The 19783-nt window shown below is 40.2% G+C and overlaps 2 protein-coding genes across 3 annotated transcripts; one reads left to right on the plus strand and one right to left on the minus strand.

Moving 5' to 3' along the window:
• Positions 1–544: 544 nt before the first annotated feature.
• DDX28 (DEAD-box helicase 28) lies at positions 545–2823 on the minus strand (the record flags this gene model as incomplete). The annotated part of the gene is made up of 1 exon (XM_082290224.1): positions 545–2823. One exon carries the CDS (start codon positions 2821–2823, stop codon positions 1192–1194), a length of 1632 nt encoding a protein of 543 aa, XP_082146350.1. The 3' UTR covers positions 545–1191.
• Positions 2824–2903: 80 nt separating this feature from the next.
• On the plus strand, positions 2904–18086 carry DUS2 (dihydrouridine synthase 2). Of its 2 annotated transcripts, none has more exons than XM_082290225.1 (16): positions 2904–2928; positions 3261–3400; positions 4263–4308; positions 5112–5203; positions 6172–6215; positions 6911–6975; positions 8230–8273; positions 8915–8980; positions 10590–10660; positions 11062–11148; positions 11259–11427; positions 12380–12501; positions 15161–15304; positions 15688–15775; positions 16409–16482; positions 17689–18086. In XM_082290225.1, exons 2-16 carry the CDS (start codon positions 3278–3280, stop codon positions 17924–17926), a joined length of 1473 nt encoding a protein of 490 aa, XP_082146351.1. In that variant the 5' UTR covers positions 2904–2928; positions 3261–3277; the 3' UTR covers positions 17927–18086. The 2 variants fall into 2 exon arrangements, with proteins under 2 accessions (XP_082146351.1, XP_082146352.1); XM_082290226.1 differs by lacking the exon at positions 17689–18086 and adding an exon at positions 17216–17313.
• Positions 18087–19783: the final 1697 nt, after the last annotated feature.

A 19783-nucleotide genomic window follows, 5' to 3' on the forward strand; every position in this document is an offset into this window, starting at 1 on the left:
TGACTATCTGTGCAAGTTTTCTTTGTTTAGCTTTTACTCTCAGTATATTAAGAGTAGCTCCAGTGTATTATTTAGATCCAATGCTGTGATCTTCTCAGTTACCATAATGTAGAAATCTACTATTTCTTCATTCCAAGTGATTGCACAGCCTAAAGTGGATAGCATGGGAAAAACAGCCACTAAAAGAAAGGGTTAAAGAAAGGGTTAAAGAAAGGGTTAAATCACTGCAACAAAAATCAGAGCTAAAATGCTTGTGTGATTATTTACCATGGATACAAACTAGCAGCTAGATATGAAATAACCTCAGCCTCACTTCAGTTGTCTTGTTTTGAAGCAAAATAGGACAATGGCACAACATTCAAAAGAAATCCTGCACTTACTCTGTTACATGAGAGTCATTAGAAGCTGTGAGTCAACACACTTCTTTCACTTAACAGAAGACATCTTTCAGTGTATTGGGTTTTTCTGGGTTTTTTACAATCAGTTCAGAAACTGGACATGTCACTACAGTATGCAGAAAAAAATGTGCAGGAAACACTTTAGGCTTTTAAAATTTTATTTAATATAGAATGAAGGAGCAAGATCCCATTTCTCAGTGAAAGGTAACCATAAAATAACAAATTAAGGCCTTGAAAGAGCCTCAAGCATTATTGTGCCTTCTCATTCCCACTGAACTCTACAGGTATCTGGTCTAGAATTCTCCAAGTGAACAGCTACATCATAAGAAAATCAAGTATCCTTCATCCTTTAGTCTCTCTACGTGTGTCTGTAACTGGTCAGCTTTTTTTCCTGCCACAGTAGCAATTTTTAAGTTTTAATAATGAATGTTAGCTGATGGTGGGCAGCAGTGAAATGCAACAGAGCTGTGTTTCATACAGACATACCTTCATTTTGATTTGAATTTAAGATATAAGTCTCAAAATAAGTAATCCAAATCAACTGATGAAGTAGTTCTTCAATATTCTCCAAATGCAGTCTGTTACTCACTTACTAGTTTCCTTTGGGAAAGCCACATGTTGTGATGGCTGTGGGAATGAATACTGCAGCTTCCAGAACAGTACACAAAGTTAACCTGATCACCTGGTTCTGAAACTCAACTCTCTTTCAGTCTGCCTTACACACAGCAGCTCATTTGCTCTGCTTTAATGACCTCAAGGTAAGCCCCTACCAGGGAATGCCTGGCAACCTGAATCAACCTCCTTTAGGTGAAGGCTTATTAATAGAGGAGTCCATTCCTGGCAGACCTGTCCTTTTCCGGGCTGCAGTCTCTATTTTCCGTACCAGGTCCACATCCCACCGATGGGTGACAAAACTAACCACAGCTCCAGGCGCCTTGCTCCCAACCCGGCCAACTCTCCCTACGCGGTGCAGGTAGTCCTGCAGGGTGTCTGGGAAGTCATAGTTGACCACTAGCTGCACATTGCTGGTGTCCAGCCCCCGTGAGGCAAGGTCAGTGCAGACAAGGACAGACACATCATCCTTCTGGAAAGAGGCAAAGATGCCAGCTCTAGCAGCTGCCGACATCTGTCCCTGCAGCCTCAGGTGCTTGATTTTGTGGTCGTCCATGATATAGCCCAGCCAGTTGACAGTACTGGCACTGTTGCAGAAGATGAGAACAGCCCCGCCAGATGATGGGCGCTCCTTGAGCAGCTGCAGCAGTTCGGGCAGCTTGTCCTGGCCTTTGAGGCGGACAAACTTCTGCTGGACGTGAGGCGGCAGGCAGTGCAGGCTCTGGGTGCCGAGGGTGACAAACCGGGCCACGTCAGTGAACTTCGCCAGCGTCTCGCTGAGCCCCACGGGGAACGTGGCTCCGACCACCACCACCTGCGTCCTCTCCTCGTCGGGACCGGCTGGCCCGGGAGCGCCGGCGGCAAGGGGCGCGTGTGCCAGGATCTCTTCCAGCAGCTCCGTGAAGGACTCGTCCATCAGCGAGTCCGCCTCGTCCAGCACCATCCAGCGCAGCCTCTCCAGGGCCAGGAAGCGCCGCCGCAGCGCCTCCCGCAGCGCGCCGGGGGTGCCCAGCAGTACGGCGGGGCCCGGCGGCGGCGCCCGCAGCTGCCTCCGCAGCCCGCCCGCGGCCCCGCCGCCCGTGAGGCCGCGCACCGCCAGCCCCGCGGGCGCGCACAGCGCCGCCGCCACCGCGCCCACCTGAGCCGCCAGCTCCCGCGACGGCAGCACCACCAGCCCGCGGGGCGCCGCCGGCCCCGCCGCCTCCGCCGGTGCCTCGGGGCGGCCGAGCAGGCGCTCCAGCAGCGGCAGCAGGTACGCCAGCGTCTTCCCGCTGCCCGTCTCGGCGGCGCACAGGGCGCTGCGGCCGCGGCGCAGCGCGGGGATGGCGAGGCGCTGCACGGCCGTGGGCCGGCCGATGGAGAGCCGCTCCAGGCCGGCCAGCAGCGCCGGCTGCAGCCCCAGCTCGGCGAAGGTCGGGCCCTGTCCCGCCTCAGCCGGCGGCGCCTGCAGGGCAGGAGCCGCCTCCTGCGAGGGCTCCAGCTGGAAGTAATCCCCGTACGCCTTCCGGTGCTTCCAGCCCGCCGACACCAGCGGCGGCTGCTCCCAGCGCCCCACCGTCTGCCAGCGGGGCTGGCTCAGCTCCGGCCGTCGGCTCCGCAGCAGCAGCTTCCCAGGACGCGGCGCCGCCGCCTCCCCCTGCCCGCGCCGCCGGCGCTGCACGCCCCGCTGTAGGCGCAGCCGCAGGGCCCAGGGGATGCGCACCACGGCCCCGAGGGGCTGCGGGCTCCCCGCCGCCGCTGTCCCGCTGCCCGCCGGCCGCCGCGGCAGCAGCAGCGGGAGGGCGAGCGCCGGCCCGGCGCGGCCCAGCGCCATCGCGGCTCTCACGTGGGGCGGCGGCGCTGCCCGATGACGCCTGAAAGAGGCGCTGGCCCCGGTTCTCCCCGCCTCGCGGAGCCGCTGCGGAGCCGCACGAGGAGGGTGAGTGCCCCGGGCGGTGCCGGTCTCTTCTTTCGCCTTTTTCCGCTGCCGGCTGAGAGTTGTCCCCGCGCCGCCATCGCGGGAGGAGACGCGGGCCTGAGGGGCTCTGGCAGGCACGGCCCGGGACCCCTCCCGCGGGGAAGGAGCCGGTGTGGCGCGGAGATCCCCCGGCGCCGCTCGGCTCCCTCACGGCTGGGCGAGCCCGACCCCCGCTGCCGGGCGAGCCCTGTCACACCTGGCGGACACCCACCGCCCCTTTCCGGCAAAGGACACATCTGTGTTTTCCGACAGGAAATGACACTCCATGGCAGTCCTCCCGGGGTTTCTTTCAGGTGGTACAGCAACAGGAATGACGGTGAACACACCGCTGTGTTTTAGAGGAAAGAAGATCCTGGCTCCAATGGTGCGAGTGGGAACACTACCAATGCGTCTGCTTGCTCTGGACTATGGTGCCGATATCGTGTACTGTGAGGTATGGAGGATGAGCAGATGAGGTGGCTTAATCTGATAACATTATTATTAAGAAAAGTGCAAATGGAATTTTTTCACTGTATGACTTGTTCTTTTTACACATAGTTTTCCATTAAAAATGAGGAAAGAAGAATCTCTATGTCTTAAGGCATTTCTCCAAGCAGTTCTCAAGTTACGGCAAATCCATATTTTAAGGCTGTTCAGCAACTTCAAGTAGTTTAAACAAAACACCATAACAGTTTCTTCAACTTTTCTTTGCATTTGGGGTGGTGGGGTTAGTATTTTTCTTTTGTATTTTTTTTTTTTTTTAGTACAGTCAGAACTTTGAAGGAACTTTGTGGACTGACCTCATGTCTCATCTGGTTAGTTCTCCTGTGCATCCATTTATATTTTTACTCACAGCACTTAACCACTTTTTTTTTAAAGCTGGCTGAAATTGAGGTCTGGGGTCCTCAGCACAAGAAATATGTGGACCTGTTAGAGTGGATCCAGAGGAGCCACAGTGATGATCAGAGTGCTAGAGCTCCTCTCCTACAACCACAGGCTGAGAGAGTTGTGATTGTTCTCTGGAGAAGAGAAGGCTCTGAGGAGATCTTGTTGAGCCCTTCCAGTACTTAAAGGGGGCTTTTAAAAAGCGAGGGAGAGGAACTTTTTATAAGGAAACGGTTTTAAACTAAAGAGAGGAGAGCTTTAGATTAGGTGTTATTAAGTAGTTCTTTAACCAGAGGGTGCTGAGGTACTGGAACAGGTTGCTCAGAGAAATTGGTCTCTCTAGATAATTATTTAATAAAATGGGCAACTGTTTAGAGCTGACTGGCTGAAACAATTCAACTCACTGAGATTTTTTTGTCCTTTCTACTCAGGAGCTGATTGACATAAAGATGCTGCAGTGTAAGAGGGTTATAAATGGTAAGTATGGCATCTCTTTTGATAATACCTGTAAGCAGTCACTTTTCTAGTTAAGAAAAAAAGTAATTGTCTCTACTGCAATCCAAACAAACTGAAAGTTTAAAACTATAGTGCAGCAGACAGGTCTAAGGTAGCACTTCAAAAGCTTACTGTAAGTCCCTAGACACAATTTAGTGAGATTATATGTACTACACTGTAATTGATACATCACTATAATTGCTACAAAAATGCTTCAGAGAAATAGTTTCCAATCATGAGTCTTTTTAAATGTTAGCTGTTTGTGACATGATAGTATACACACCTTTTAGTCTACTGCAATAAGGAAGCAACACATGAAAATCTCACTGTTTGTCGTTCATTTACTAACTTGAAGTCCATGGGCTGGACTTGGAATAACATGATTGTCCCTGCAAGTTCTTAAAAAGATGTCTTTGAGACCTGGCCCTGTTTGAGTGACGTTTGTAGTGTCCCTGCTGGGAAACAGAAGTTCACTACAAATCCCCTCTCTCCTCCTGCCCCTTCCCAAAAATAGTACCGTTCATTCTGGTGAGTCATCACTGGGCTTGTCTTGGTGCCGATGTCCAAGGAAAAGGCTGCAGGGTCATTAGGGAGCACTGTGGAAGGGAAATGGCAGTATGTCAGAAATGTACTGCAGGGACAGGTAGGGTGCCATTAGCTCTGCTGTTCATGGAAGACTTCAATAGCATTTCATTTATATATAAATTACATAGTCATATGGCTTTTAAAATTTTTACATCTCTATAGAATTTTCATCAGTTTTATCTGTTTCTCATTTGATACAGAAGTACTTGAAACAGTGGACTTCGTTGCACCTAATGAAAGAGTTGTTTTCAGAACTTGTGAAAGGGAGAGGCAACATGTAATCTTCCAAATGGTAAGAAACAAAGTACTCTTCTAACAACACAGATGTGGTATGCTGGTGACATGTTGATGTCAGTCTAAAGCAGCTCTCTGTATTCCAGACTGTCAATTTCTTGGTGTTTCAGGGGCAGGTAAAGCTTCACATCAAATGTGCTGCAGAATTTCTAAGCTATTGGTACAAATCAAGATGCTATTGTAAGCTCTCCTACATGTATTTTCAGAAGAGGTGATTAACATGAACTCTGTGCTCTCTGACAACAGCTTGCTTTTTAATAGGTATCTCAGATATATTTCCGAACTTGTGGATGCCAGAAATAAATTGTGGTGATGTCTGATCACATGTTGAAGTTTTGCACTGTCCTGTAAACAGTCTCTCTGGAAAGACTGAAAGAAATGGCATTGTTTAGTATAGATAAGAGAGGATTAATGTGTGCCTTAGCATTGCACAAATGGATTAAAGATTCCCTCTCTGCTGAGAGAGAAAAAGACAATAATTCTCTGTCTGAGAAAAAGACAATAATTTGCTCTTAGAGACCACTCTGTGTAGGGCAAGAGACAATGGGCTTGGAGGAAGGGAGAAGCATGAATGGACTGCATTAGATATTGAGAAGACCTTTTTTGGTGGTAATGTAGCCCTGAAATAGGTTGCTTGTAGAGGCTGTAAAATTGTTATTAGTGGAGCTTCTTAAGAACATTAAAGTATCTGTTGCTGAGGGGCTAAGCACATTTGATATTGCTGTAGGTAAAGAGGGCAGACAGACCTCTGTGGATCCTTTTTTGTGTCAGCTTTTGTCATCCAGTGTCTGACTCCAATACATGCTTTAGGTAAATGTGTTAAGTATCCAGTGTGTCCCTGAGTGGGTCCCTGGCTATACTAAATGTTCAGAACAAATACAGTTGTACACATGTGCAAGTAAGCACCTTTCTTTTTATTAATTCAATGATATTTTGTAATTATAAATCCTCTTCTTTTACCAACAGGGTTCAGCAGATGCTGAAAGAGCCCTGGCAGTAGCTAAGCTTGTGTAAGTCATCTGCTCTCACCCCCATCCCACCATGGATTTGTCTGGGGTTTTTTGTACAGAGGAATTATTGTAGAAGACAGTTTTTTATGATTGAGGGGATCAAGGTAGCTCTTGATAGAACCAGGAAAATTCAGCTGCATAAATTCTGTTCTGGGATTGATGGCTTTTTGCTAGTGCAAGTGTGTCCTTAATCTCTCCAGTATGAATTTTCCTGGGTATTGCACAGCTGCAAGACCAATACAACTGAAAATGTTTCTTACTGTTTGTGGTTTAAAGCCTCCAATAATGCATTGTGCAGAAATGAAAAGTGGCTCTCAAAAAGGTGATTTAAAGGCTCCATTCAAATAGATGGAAATTTCAATAGGACTTGCTGTAGTGATTGTTGTGAATTTAGTGGTGGATGTGCTTTATATATGATTAAGTATATATAAGGTATTTAAGATGAGTATTTGCAGCTTCTGCACAGCACTGGTTATTGAAACCTGTGGACAGAGTGATCTTCAGACCACCATTAAGATTTATATATTTAACTTAAATAAGTGAGAAGCTAAAAATTCTGAAGTTCAAATAAACTTTACCTTAAGCTCTCATTTAAGCATTAAAGATGATGGAACAAATTACCTGGAAGGATATCTGGTTCTTGATTCTTGTTCTAATAGGCTAAAAAATAGTTTCATTTTTTCCTTCTCTTTCAGAGAGAGTGATGTGGCTGGTATTGATATCAACATGGGATGCCCAAAAGAATATTCTACTAAGGCAAGTGGATTTTGATTACTCTTAAATGAGCCTTTTCTGTCTTGAAGGTATGGAGTGTGGAATACTCACACTCCATTCAATACACTGAATGGTTTTCAAATTGAAGCAGTAAAATTTTGATCCAGAGAAAAATTGAACTTAATTTTTTGTAATAAGCAGAACACTCTAGAAAGTGTCATGGCCCTAATACAGTAAAATAACATAGGCTGTTAGATAATTAAATTCTTAAAGGCTAGGTAGAATGAAGTATTTGTTTAGGGTTTTTAATGTTTTTCTGAGGTCAATAATTTGTTGGGTGAGTAAAATAAGTTCTGCCTAGCCTTAATAAGAATTGAAATCACAATTTGCCATCTGAGCAAATAGATGGCAAAAAACAGTCACAACTTAGTAATGCTGAATTCAATTATTTGTTAGTTTTAAATGGGAGGACAATGGATCAATTAAAACCTGATTTTAATTTTTTTTTTTGTAATAAAGCACCTGCAGCTCTAAATTAGTCCTGTATCTGTGGCTAAAACAGAGCATTCAAACTGGTTGTTAGGACTGTTAAGCCACTTGGTGTAGAGATAAAGGATCAATAAATCAGACCATGGTGCTCTGTTTTGATGTTAAATGCTCCACAGAACCATAATTAAGAACAAAACATCAAAATATCCATCTTATACTAGGGTGAAAGATCAAATGTTCAACTGCTGGTGAATGGTTATTCTCCCACAATAGTTCTAGGTCAAAAAAAATTTGTACAAAAAAGTTGTTGGCCTCTGCAGATGAAATAGTACGGGAAGAGTAGCCAAAATACTAAATTGTTCATAATTATGTTAAATGTTCATTATTTCTGTTCAATACAGGCACTTAATTTGTCTTAGTCTTTTTTTTTTTATGTAGTGTATGGACAGAAACTACTGACAGAAAAACCTCAAATGTAGTGTGTATTGTTAAAACAATAAATCTGTTGAGCTGTCACTTAATGAGGGGAAACTGCATGATTGTATTTGCTAAAAATAGCTTTTTGAAACCCTGTCTGCTCCATAAAGTAATGAGAGCAAATTGATGCTCTGAATTACTGCTTAATTATTCTTGTACAGGTCTAGGGAATGTAGCACCGAAGTGTTCACTAATGCTCCTGTATTTTAAATTTTGCCATTTTTTCCTTAATATAACATTATGCTTTTGTTGTGGTCTGCTTTTAGGCAAAATGGTTGAGTTGAAAAATATGTTTGCCTAGTGCATAAAAGCTTCTGTCTATTTTCCCAGGGAGGTATGGGAGCAGCACTGCTGTCTGATCCTGACAAAATAGAGTCTGTAAGTATCACCTGGTGGGGTTTGAGTTGCATTGGAAAGAATTGTGCATTGCGCTCTACTGGCAGCAGGAACAAGTTGTATAGGTGACAAATTTGTAATAGCTAGAGTGGAATACTCAGTTTAGGACACTGGAATCAAGGTTATAAATAAATATTCCTGATTTAGTTCTCCTTGCCATTGTGTGGACTGTAAAATTACTACCTTCTTTCTTTTCAGTTTTAAAACTTTCAGTGTGGTGCTGTATTTGCAAGTTTTATGTGTCTATACATGTAATTTGAAATTATCAGAGTTCACTGGTCGACTCATATTAAAAGCAGTGTTGAAACTCCAGCAGCAGTTAATTGCTCTCTAAAAAATCCAGTTGAAAGCAACAAAGTGGAAGTAAAAATGTCTTAGACTAGAGACAGGTTTGTGTATCTACTGGATAAAATTGTATATTCAGTTACAGATTGCATGTGTCTGTCTAGCGTGTAAGATTATAGAGGAATAGTAAATAGTCTTACATTATTCTGTATTAATTTATTAATTAATAAAATATAATAATTTTATTGATTTATTAATTTATCTTCAAGAGAGGAAGGAGGAGAGTTTTAGTAATGTCACTGTTGTGATCAGGTTTTTGTCTTTTTTTCTTTTTCCAGATATTGACCACCCTTGTTAAAGGAATTTGTAAACCAGTTACCTGCAAAATCCGCATTTTGCCCTCAGTAAGAACGTAAATCATTGTGCTGACGTGTTCAGCTGTTATTTCTCTGATTTACTGTCAGTTAGAATATGTGGTCTTCTGGTATGGTGCCATTGTAGGCCTGTTGCTGTGAAATAGCACTTGGATCTACAATTTCTGTTTGGGATGCTGTCCTGGCCTAAAGGGTTATCTGACCTACAAGTGCACAGAGACTCTGGTTGTGGGCTTGTCAGATTCCATGATATGCAAGGGTACAGAGGCTTTTATCCTCTAAATTTCTCAACTAAGCCATTTTTATGTCATAGAGGTACAAAAAGGTGTAGGACACCACCCCTTGAGCAGTCAGTAGATGCTGTTAATTCCTTTTTTTTCACAAGGGGTTGCCAATAGATGATTGTTTTCTTTTCTTTCAGACTGATTTTTCTTCCAGACTGTTTTCCTGTTCTCGCATTTAGAATAGCCAGTGAAGTTACAGGGTCTGTCTTTTTCAGGATCTTTTTCCAGACTTTTTTTACAGCTGATGTAGCTTCCTTACTGCTTTTTTTTTTTGCATATTAATTCTCTACATATTCTTACACCTCCAAGAGATGATGGGCCTTCTCTTTTAAAGACTGATTATTTTGCAATTGGGTATTTAATTACCTGCCTAGATACTGTGATTACATATGACCTAAGGAGGTATTTTAGTAGATGGATGAGCTGTTCCTGAGCCAGCTTTATTCAAAAGTCATTTATGTGTTGGGATAAACAAATGAAGCTTGTGTGAAAAGAATCGGTAACCCAGTCTAAGATCATTTTTGTTCTGGAGTATTAAATCAGAGAACTGGTACCTTTCCTTTTTATTTTCTACAACAATCCTAGAGCCTCTTCCTTTTTGTTTCAAGCTGGTTTTGCATAATGTAATCCATCAGAACAGCAGGTGAGCTTCTGTTTCTGCGTCCCTGCCATCTGGGACATGTTGCAGTTTTCAGACTGAATCTAGTATGTTTGGGATGAGCCACAGATATTCCTCCAGCTTTTGAAAGGAAAATTCGCCTTCCCTTTTTTTTATTCTCCCTTTCCCTAAAGCTGCATGAGACAGGCTAATGCTGCAGTGTGTCAATTTTGTTTCTGCCTTTTAAGAGCATCTCACCTCTTTGAAGATATACTGGGCCTTTTGATTCACTGGGCATGTATGAATATCCTTAGAATTTTTTAGATGCTGGTTAACATTTTTAAGACACATCTGAGAGGTATATTTATAGTTGTGTGATTGCATGTTATGTTGATTTCAGAAGGCATCCTCTTACTGGAAAGCATTTTAATTACAATTTACAGAGTAGTCATTAGAGAGGAGTTGCTAATCAAGTGTTCCAATCATTTTCAATTGAGTCTGAAAACCTGTTGGAAAATACTCTCCTGCCCCAGAGTATTATGTTACCTGGTTTGAGAAAGTTTGTAGACTATAGTTTCAAGGAAGCATTGAAAATGGATTCTTATTTTTGCCATAGCATGTAGTTCTTTAATTGAAATGTATATTAAATGATTATATGTGTTGGGCTTTATTGGTGAAACACAGGAATCACATGGTCACATGATAGTTAGTCCTTTTGCTTTGAATTAAAATCATGTCAGTCTGTCTTATCCCCCAGGTTGAGGATACTGTGAATCTGGTGAAGAGAATAGAAAAAACTGGCATTGCTGCCATTGCAGTCCATGGAAGGTAAATTGATTTTAGGCAAGAAAGACTTAGATTTTTTTTAGTCTGTTGATGAATGGAGCACAGTATATGACTGATATCAGTATACTCTATACTCTAAATGTCATATGTGGTTCTGATGTCAACTGTTAACTGAATTGCTGTTCTAGAAAATCAAGCCAGTATTTAGGGAATGGAACTGCTTGCTGCTCTTTTCCTAAATATTTGTTCTCAAAGACCAAGTAGAACTAAAATTATCTTGCATACTTTATACCTAAAAAATTAAATATATAAAATAAATGAGCTGAAGCAAGTATATCCCAATAATCCTTGTGTCATGTCTGCTGTGATTTAGAGACCTATAAATTCCACAGGAAATCTTCGGTCTTGTCTTTTTTTTTCTTTTTTTCTTGTTTGTTGGAAAGGAAGAAGGAGGAGAGGCCTCAGCACCCTGTCCACTGTGATGTGATCAAGGCCATATCTGAAGCAGTCTCCATTCCAGTAATAGCAAAGTAAGTTGGACTAATTAGCTCATTATGATCAGATGCCTGTACCTAACTTAAGATTTGCAAGTGCAGGAAGAAGAACCACAATTAGTTACATTTGTGTTGTTAATTTTTAGTGGAGGATCTCATGACTTCATCAAAGAATATGCAGACATTGAGACCTTCCAGAAAGCAACAGCTGCCTCATCAGTCATGATTGCTCGTGCTGCCATGTGGAACCCCTCTATCTTCAGAAAAGAGGGGTTTTGCCCCTTGAAGGATGTCATGCAAGATTACATCAAATATGTATGGTTTATTTAAGATCTTACTTGTTATTAACGTGGTTTAAAGTTGTTAATCCAAATTTTACTGAAGTATCTTAACTCCATTTCAAAGGCTTGGTTCTGGGGATATTTTAACATAGTGACTGTGACATGAGTCTTGCAATTAACCACCGCTTCCTCTGTTTGATTTTGTTCAGAAAAAAAAGACTCAGAAATCAGAATTCAGAAGACATGCTTTTTAGGCCTAGTTTCTTGGGAACATTTATGAGGCTTACAAGGCTATCTAAAAATGTCAAGAAATTTAAAAATATGTAGTCCAACTCTTTTGAAGTCACAGTTGTACAAATTGAACAGAATATTATGTACAGTATACAGTATTGAATATACAATATTGAACAGAAAAGTGAGGGAATATTAAATTCTCTGTTGCTCCTAGATTCATTTTTAGCCATTAATTACTTTTCACAAATAATGTCAAGAAGTATTCACAGCAGGGAAGCAAAGGGAATGATTTGCCAATAAAGTAATGCAGTACTGTAGTCCTGTAGCTCCATTAGCCAAGTCATCTAACATACGAAGTTTTATCCATTATTCAAAAGACAAAATTTTAATGATGTAATAGGAAATTAGTCAGAAATCTGTAACTTTGATCATGTCATCAATTCAAAATTTTTTTGTTTTAATTTGAGCTTGCTATTAACCAGTTACTTACTAAAATATCAGTGCATTGCTAGTCAGTGATGTAAACCGGTCAACTCTTTCTTCAGAAGTATGAGTCAGTTGAACTTTAGTTCATGAAGTCATGCCAAAATAATCAGATTATAGTCACATTCATGGGTAGTGTTGAATATGTTATTGAGGAAACTGCACTGTGGTTTGCCTTTCAAAAATGATTTTGAAAGTCATCAAGAGACCATACACAGTATGTAAGATATATTTGTTTGGTGTGTTTTTAAATTGTCTCTTTCCATCAGGCAGTGAGATATGATAATCACTACACCAACACTAAATACTGTCTGTGTCAGATGTTAAGAGAACAGCTCGAAACTACTCAGGGTAAGAAGCTGCATGCTGCACAGTCCACACAGGAGCTCTGGTAAGCATGGACTTAAGAAAAGGTATTGTACTCTGCCAAGCTGGCACACCACTTCTCTGTCTAGCACTGCCTGGCATTTCACAACATCACAAGTTGCAAAAACCCCAGAAACAACCCCAAAAAAATCCAGATAAGGAGATGTGAAATAACATAGTAACCTTTTCCAGGTTTCCTTCACGCTCAGATGATAAATCTTGAACCCTAACACTCTCTATATTCAGCACACTAATTTGAGTGGTGCTTCACTGAGTGACAGGCATTTGTTTGCATGAAGTGATTAAGAAAAATTTCAGCTTGTCTGAAATTTTATGGAACTTGTCTTCTTCCAAGGATATTTATTTGATTTACCTCTCCCTCTTGCATGTGGGGTTTTTAATGTTACTGGAATATTTGCAACATATTTGTTTTAAAATGAACACTTACAAACTCAAAACCATGTATCAGGGTTGTGTGGTTGCATGGTACTTAAATGTATTTTTTTGTTCTGCTTTTCATACCTGAAATATCCTAATGACGGCAATCTTTTAAGGAAACATAGTAGCTTTAAAAAATCTTGTCATCCCGCACATCTGAAACAGACTGGATGAAATTTCTCAGTTGGAGAGACAGAAATGGAAGAAGGAAAAATTTAAGATAAACCATAAAATAGGCAGGTGATTAAAGAGTTTGCACAGAATTAGGGGAATTCAGGTTTGGACCCATCCCAAACTGAACAAAATAAAGTTCTGAGCTTGTATGTGTCATATCCATGTTGTGTGTTATAATTGTCCCCCTGGTGGAAGGGAGGGGAAGAGTCTCCTTGTTTTTATAAAATAAAAAGTCTGAAACTGTTTGATATCTAATGTGTATAAAAATGGATAGAAATGTTGAAAGTTTGAAATACTTTGCAAAATAATTTAATGGTTTCTAGCAAACCCTAATCAGCATTCTGTTCATGTTTAAAATGAATGGAAATGCCTGCAATCCCTTTGCCAGTTTATTGCCTTTTACCAGTTTGGGCTTTCTATAAATACTTCTGTCCATGATTATTACATTACATTACAGTACAATGAAGGGAATTTGTATTGCATATATAAAGTCAGCTAGGCTTCATTATTCTTAAAGGAGCAGTGGAATCCATGAAAAACATTTAAACTTTGCAAGTTACTTTTCACTTTGGCAATTTAAAGAAATTAATACATTTTAGTATAGTATCAGACTATCTATTTTGATTATAGATTTCAAGTTTAAGAAAAAAGATATAGTATAGATTGAAACTAAAACAGTCTTTTGCAACTTCAGTTAAGTCTTAGCCAAAAGGATGGTGGTGTTTTCTGCTGCATGAACAGTAAAGCATAATATGTAAATAAATATTGTAAAGTAAGAGTTTTACACAGGTAATTAGAGGTGTCACAGTTCATACATGTAAATACTGGATACAGATCTAGTGTAAAACTTTGGGGCTTGTGTGCTATGCCTGACAATTCTTTAGGGGCTTCCAAAATCGAATTTTCTCAGTTTTTGTACCTGTGATGCAATACCAACATTAAAATGGGCTAAAGCAATGTGTGTGCAGGAGAGGGGGACAGAGAGTGCCATTTGAAAATTTATGAAACTGCTTTCTGCCAGCAAACTTGGTCTTTTAACCCCTGTTCTGAACAACCTGTTTCATGTCCAGATAACTGAGGAACATTCAGTTTTTTAAAAGGCACCAGTTTATCTTCAGACAAAAATGGTGCATAATTCTGCTGTCTCCTGGTGGTGAGAACAGGTTACAGCCATTTGAGCTTTAACCTCGGTGCTGAATGCAGAATGGCCTGCTGCTCTTCCCACAAAACATTTACATAGCAGTACCTAATGAATTGCCTTCCCTTAGAAGCATAAGTTGGTATTGTTCAGCTTCATTGCTTTTTTGCTTGGTGCGTTGGAGATGGCTTAGTGGGCAAAATTCATTTTGTCATTGAACAGCCCCATATCCACCAGCATCCTCATAACAGAAAGTGAAAGTTTCTTTTATGCTGCAGGTTTAATTGCCATTATCATCTGCAGAAAACCAATAGTCTCAGTTCTTCAAAGTAGATCCAGCCTGCCATGGATCTGAAATTTAAAAGGATCTGAGGTTTTTGCCTTCAACTAAAATCCTGGTTGCAGCAACTCTTTATCTGTGCTTGTGAATAATACTCTGAAGTCAGAAAATCTGAGATTTTGAGGGGTTTGGATGCTATAGTGTTCATTGCTTATAGTATTTTTAATTACTATAATTAGAAGAAGAATCTATTTCCTACTTTTGGTTCTTATTGCCTTTGTGGAGCTGATGCACTCTGAGATGTTCGTTTGCTGACTCATCCAGCTGCAAGTTATTAAATGAGCTAATACTTTGAGCATTGCAGTACCTGTATTTCTGACTGATTCTGCCTGGACTTCCAAGCTACAAATTGCATATGTAGTGCTGGAAATCAGAACGTTCTTTTTCTACTTGTAGCTCAACAATGTCTGGTTAGAATTGAAAGAGAAACAATATAATGTCACTGTGCAGAATATAGCCACGCTTCCAGTTCATTCTCTGTCCTCTTAACATATACCATAAATGCAACTGATTTCTCTACTTACTTTCTCTGTCATAATGTGATACAAAAATTTATAAACTGATCTTTAATACAAAGGAATTCTGTTTGAATAGTGAAGTCTTTGAAATGGGTGACTTCTATGAAGAAACAACAGCTATTTTTGAAGCAAAGAAAACATCTTTAGAAAGCAAGACACAAGATGAAGATGACCAAATGGAAGATCCAGATGTAATAAAAATGGCTGTTAGATTTGACAAGTAAGCATGCAAATCAAGTTTTTCACTATCTTGTGTCTCTGAATAATAAATGTGAGGTTGACAGTGTCCTAGTAATTTTTTGAAAATGATTTGCAAAACAGCACTTACTGAGTGAATTCCTATGAAGCAGTATCTCTTCTCTAGCTGTATTACTACAGGATGTAAATGTTTGGGAAGAATGAATTGAAAGCTTTAGATTTTATTTTAGATGTTTTGTCACATCTATTACTTAAGTTATCTAATGAGGAAGAAGCATCTTTTTTTATAATTTGAGCTGTAAAATTAAACCTCAAATAACTGGTAGAAGTAATGCAATAAGCAGCACTGTCTGTTTTAAAATAGAACTTTGTGCACAGTTGTTGACCACAAATTTTTCTGTCTAGGCGAGAATATCCACCACAGATCACTCCAAAAATGTATCTTCTGGAATGGTGTAGGAAAGAAAAGCATCCTCAGCCTGTTTATGAAACTGTGAGTTGATGAAAAACCCTTTCAAACCTCTTCCTCTGCCTTGTACATGAAATTAAATATTTTAGGACTCAAGGTAGTGAGAAATTATGCTTCCCAGTCTGGTGTAGCTCTTTCAGAAAGCAGCTGCAGAAATGGTAATACATATAGGGATGAAAAATAGCAGCTTATTTTATTAGAAAATAAAAAATTAGAAGTCAGACCTTCAGTTTGCTTTGGTTCACGTGTGAAAGAAGTTGCTGTAACTTCTTGGTCATTATATAGGAGCCCATGACTTACTTTGTTTTACTACTTCTGTGAAGTAAAGAATTAAGTCTCAGAATGTTTTCTCTCTTGTTGCACACTGTTACACATAGGAACTGCATGGGACAGGAGCACCTGTTTGGTTAGATGGGGACATTATTTGTTTATTTGTTATTTTTGTAAAGCAAAATTATTTGCAGCTTGGACAATTTCTTATTTTTTTAATGTTAAGTATGTACAGTTAAATTTGTGGTGTGAATTAGAGTAACTTTAAAATTATGTTACTTGTTATTCTTGTCTTTATACCTATGAAGGAATGTTGATGATGTTGTTTCTTCTGTAAATTACTGGTTTTTGACAGCCCCTTCCCTTCTAATGCTTTTTTTTCTACAGGTTCAAAGACCACTGGATAGATTATTCTGTTCAGTAGTGACAGTAGCTGAGCAAAAATACCGATCAACTCTGTGGTAAGCCATCCTTAATGTTTTTTTCAGCTGGATTTTTGTTTCTGAAATGTTGCTTAAAAATTTGCATTAAAAGGGTACTCCAGTTTATTCCAGTTGACTTTGATAAAGGTCAGCTAAAAGCTACCTCCTAAAGCTACCTCTAGGAGGGAGAAAGGATTAAAATTTTCTGAAAATTGAATGTAACAAGAGGAAGTTAGCACTGGCATAATCAAGTAAACAGTTAAGAGATTTTAATTCCCTTTGCGTTAGTCCACAAGTTGTATTGGAAGGGGAGCAAATAGGTGACCCAGTTCCACTGTGTGTGATGAGTTCAGAAAGATGCCAGGGGAGGCAGAGGGGAATGTTGGAGGAGGTTGTGTCTTCAGCCGCTACAGCAGATCCATTCCACTGAGAAGTCAGGACTAAGTGTGTATATCCAGTGAAGCAGAGGACAGTGCAGTGAGTTCTTAGAGATCACAGTTAATTAGCAGCTACATCCAGGGCTGCTCTAAAGTTTCACGGTGGTGTTTTATACAATCATCCATTAATACCAGAGTCGACTTGAGGCATTTGCACCTAAGTTGATCTTGATTTAACTGCAAAGCTAGAGCTCAGCATTGAACATTTTAAGCAGGACAAGTGCACACATCTGCTTTGCAGCCTTCCTGTTCAACACTTTAGGAAGTTATATGATATGAAATTTTGAGAAGAAAGTGTTTTCAAATACTGACTTTCACAAATGTGTGATGTGCAGTCTCTCTCAAAAATGACAGAATTTTTATGGAACACTTCCTGCTTTTGTCGGCATCAAGGAACTTGTACACCTGCCAGAGAGTATACTTAAGCCTGAGCCTCTTTCAAGAAAAGTGATCCTTCATAACTCAGTTTTGTTTAGTGATCAGATTTGTAAATTTACCTTTCTGAGGATTGTGACCACTTGGGCCAAGCACACATTGACTTTGTACCTTTGAAATGAAGAGTGTTTGAGAGACAAGACCTGATAGAGACAGATTTTCTAGGAATATTGCATCAGGAGTGATGCATCAACACTTGACACCTAGCAAGATTGAAATAATTTCTGGAACTGACCTGTTTTGTTCCTCCACTGTGAGATGACTACAAATGCTGGTTGTTTCATGATGTTGCATCAGAGACAAGAAATTCTCTCTTGGCAGGTGGAGATCTCTATTTCCGCTTTTATGTGTGCTCTGTCTGCTTGCTCTTCAGGGACAAGTCCAAGAAACTGGCAGAACAGGCTGCAGCTATTGTCTGTCTGAGAACACTGGGTGTCCCAGAGGGAAAGCTCTGTGAGGGAGAAAATCACCTGATTAACAAACGCAAGAGGGAAGACCAGGAGCGCTTGATTAACAGAGACCATGGAGAAGATCTTGCTGAGCCTTCCCATAAAAAAGCCAATTTTATTGAAGAAACTTCTGACATGAATGTGCTGAAGATGCCACGATAGCATGGAAATTAGAGGTTTCGTGCCTATGCAGCTACAAATGAGCTCCTGTTTGTATATCTTGCTGTTCACATTTCATTCGGATTTTCTCAGAGACAGATAAATTTCCCAGTTGTAAAAAATGCCACTGAGATGTTTACTGTTCACCACTCACTGTCCCTATGGTGCCTTTCAGATGATAATTAGGAACTTGATTTTAAAGAGCATGGAGAAGATAATCCCAAATAATAAATTTTTTTAAAATATCAGGTATTTTCAAAGCAATTTTGTCATTGGTTTTATTATTCGTTTTTTATTTTTAAGAAGTCTACAGTGTGCTGGTAAGAGATGTATTAATATATCATCCACAAGCAGAGGAATTCCCTATGGAACTGTGTAGTTAATCAGAAAAATCAATGTAGGAAAATATTAATAGCAAAGTAGACATGGTTGCGTCAACTGAGTTTTATGCATGACTTGCAAGCTTTGTTCACATCTCTTATGTATCAAGAAAAAGTTTTTTGCAGGGAGAAGGACTTAAAAATTGTAAGACAAGCATTAAAATAACATTCTTCTGTGATAATTTCTACTACATTCTGCCCTTCAGAAATATGACATAGAATTAACCATCCTTTCTTGGTCTTACGTATTACAGTTGTGTCTTTCCAGTAAGGAACTGGAGCCAAGCCTGGCAGCAATGGCTTTGTTGAATGAAGGCACTTTGAGCTGTTTTTTCTTTTGAACTTGAAAGTACTCATAAATGTCTACAAGTAGGTTACTTGCAATAATGGCCATCCAAATATGGCCTTGTATGTTCTTGAAATGTGACCTTGTTTTTCTCAGTAATCAGCTGTTGGTGATGCAGGGGGTCTCGATCAAAGGCCCGTGTTCTCTTCGTTGTTTCCATCATCACAGCTTCTTATTAAAGTAAACTGTAAGGAAATGCTTTATGCCAAGAGAGGATACAGATGCTGTCTGATTCATGGCAACTCAGCTGAGCTTGTCTGATTTAGGGTTCTGAATCTGCGAAAGAATGCCAGAAGAATTCAGAGATTTCTGTTACTAACAGTTTATTGAAATGGTGGTTTAGTTTCCCTCAACAGTGTGAGGGCTCCTGAAATTATCATCTCTGGTCTGAAAACAAAATTATGGGGATGTTTCATGCCATGACCTCTAAAGTACTTTGTATGAAGAATGTACAAGATATAATTAGTTTGGTTGCAATTCATAAAGAATCTTCCTATTTAAAATTTTGATTTTTCTCCTCAAGTGATCGTGCCAAATTAAACCATTCTTTCAAAAAGGAAGAACAATATCTCATCAGATAATATTCAGGGTTGTGAAATTAAAATGTCTGCTGTTTAGATTAGAGTAATTTACAGTACATCTATACAGTCTAGGAAGAAGGAATTTTCTTGTTCAATTCATACATTGAAGTAAATGCACTTAAATATATTTACATTTGATATCATTTTAGTGCTACAATTTTACTCTGAAGCACTAAAAAAAATTGCAGTAATAATCAGAAATTTCAGAAGTAGCCCTTTTCCTATTATAAATTCTATCTGGATATCTTACTTTTGTCAGAACTATCTGGAGCCATAATAATAAAGAAAAAGTCATTTTTAGGTCCTGGTACCAGTGTGGTTTGCAAGGTCTAAAATAATAGAATCATGGACTGTTCAAGTGTGGAAAGAACCTCTGGAGATTGTCTGGTCCAAACCCCCCTGCTCAAAGCAGGGTGAACTCAGGCTGGTTTCCCAGAACTGTTCTAACTGGGTTTTGCACTTCTTCAAGGATTGAGACTCCACAACCTTTCTTGGCAACCTGTTCCAGTGTTTGAGCACCCTTAAAGTAAGCAAAAATGTTTTTTTTTTTCCT

The sequence above is a fragment of the Coloeus monedula genome, assembly GCF_965178545.1.
Source record: "Coloeus monedula genome assembly, chromosome: 13".
In the NCBI taxonomy this organism is placed as follows: domain Eukaryota; kingdom Metazoa; phylum Chordata; class Aves; order Passeriformes; family Corvidae; genus Coloeus; species Coloeus monedula.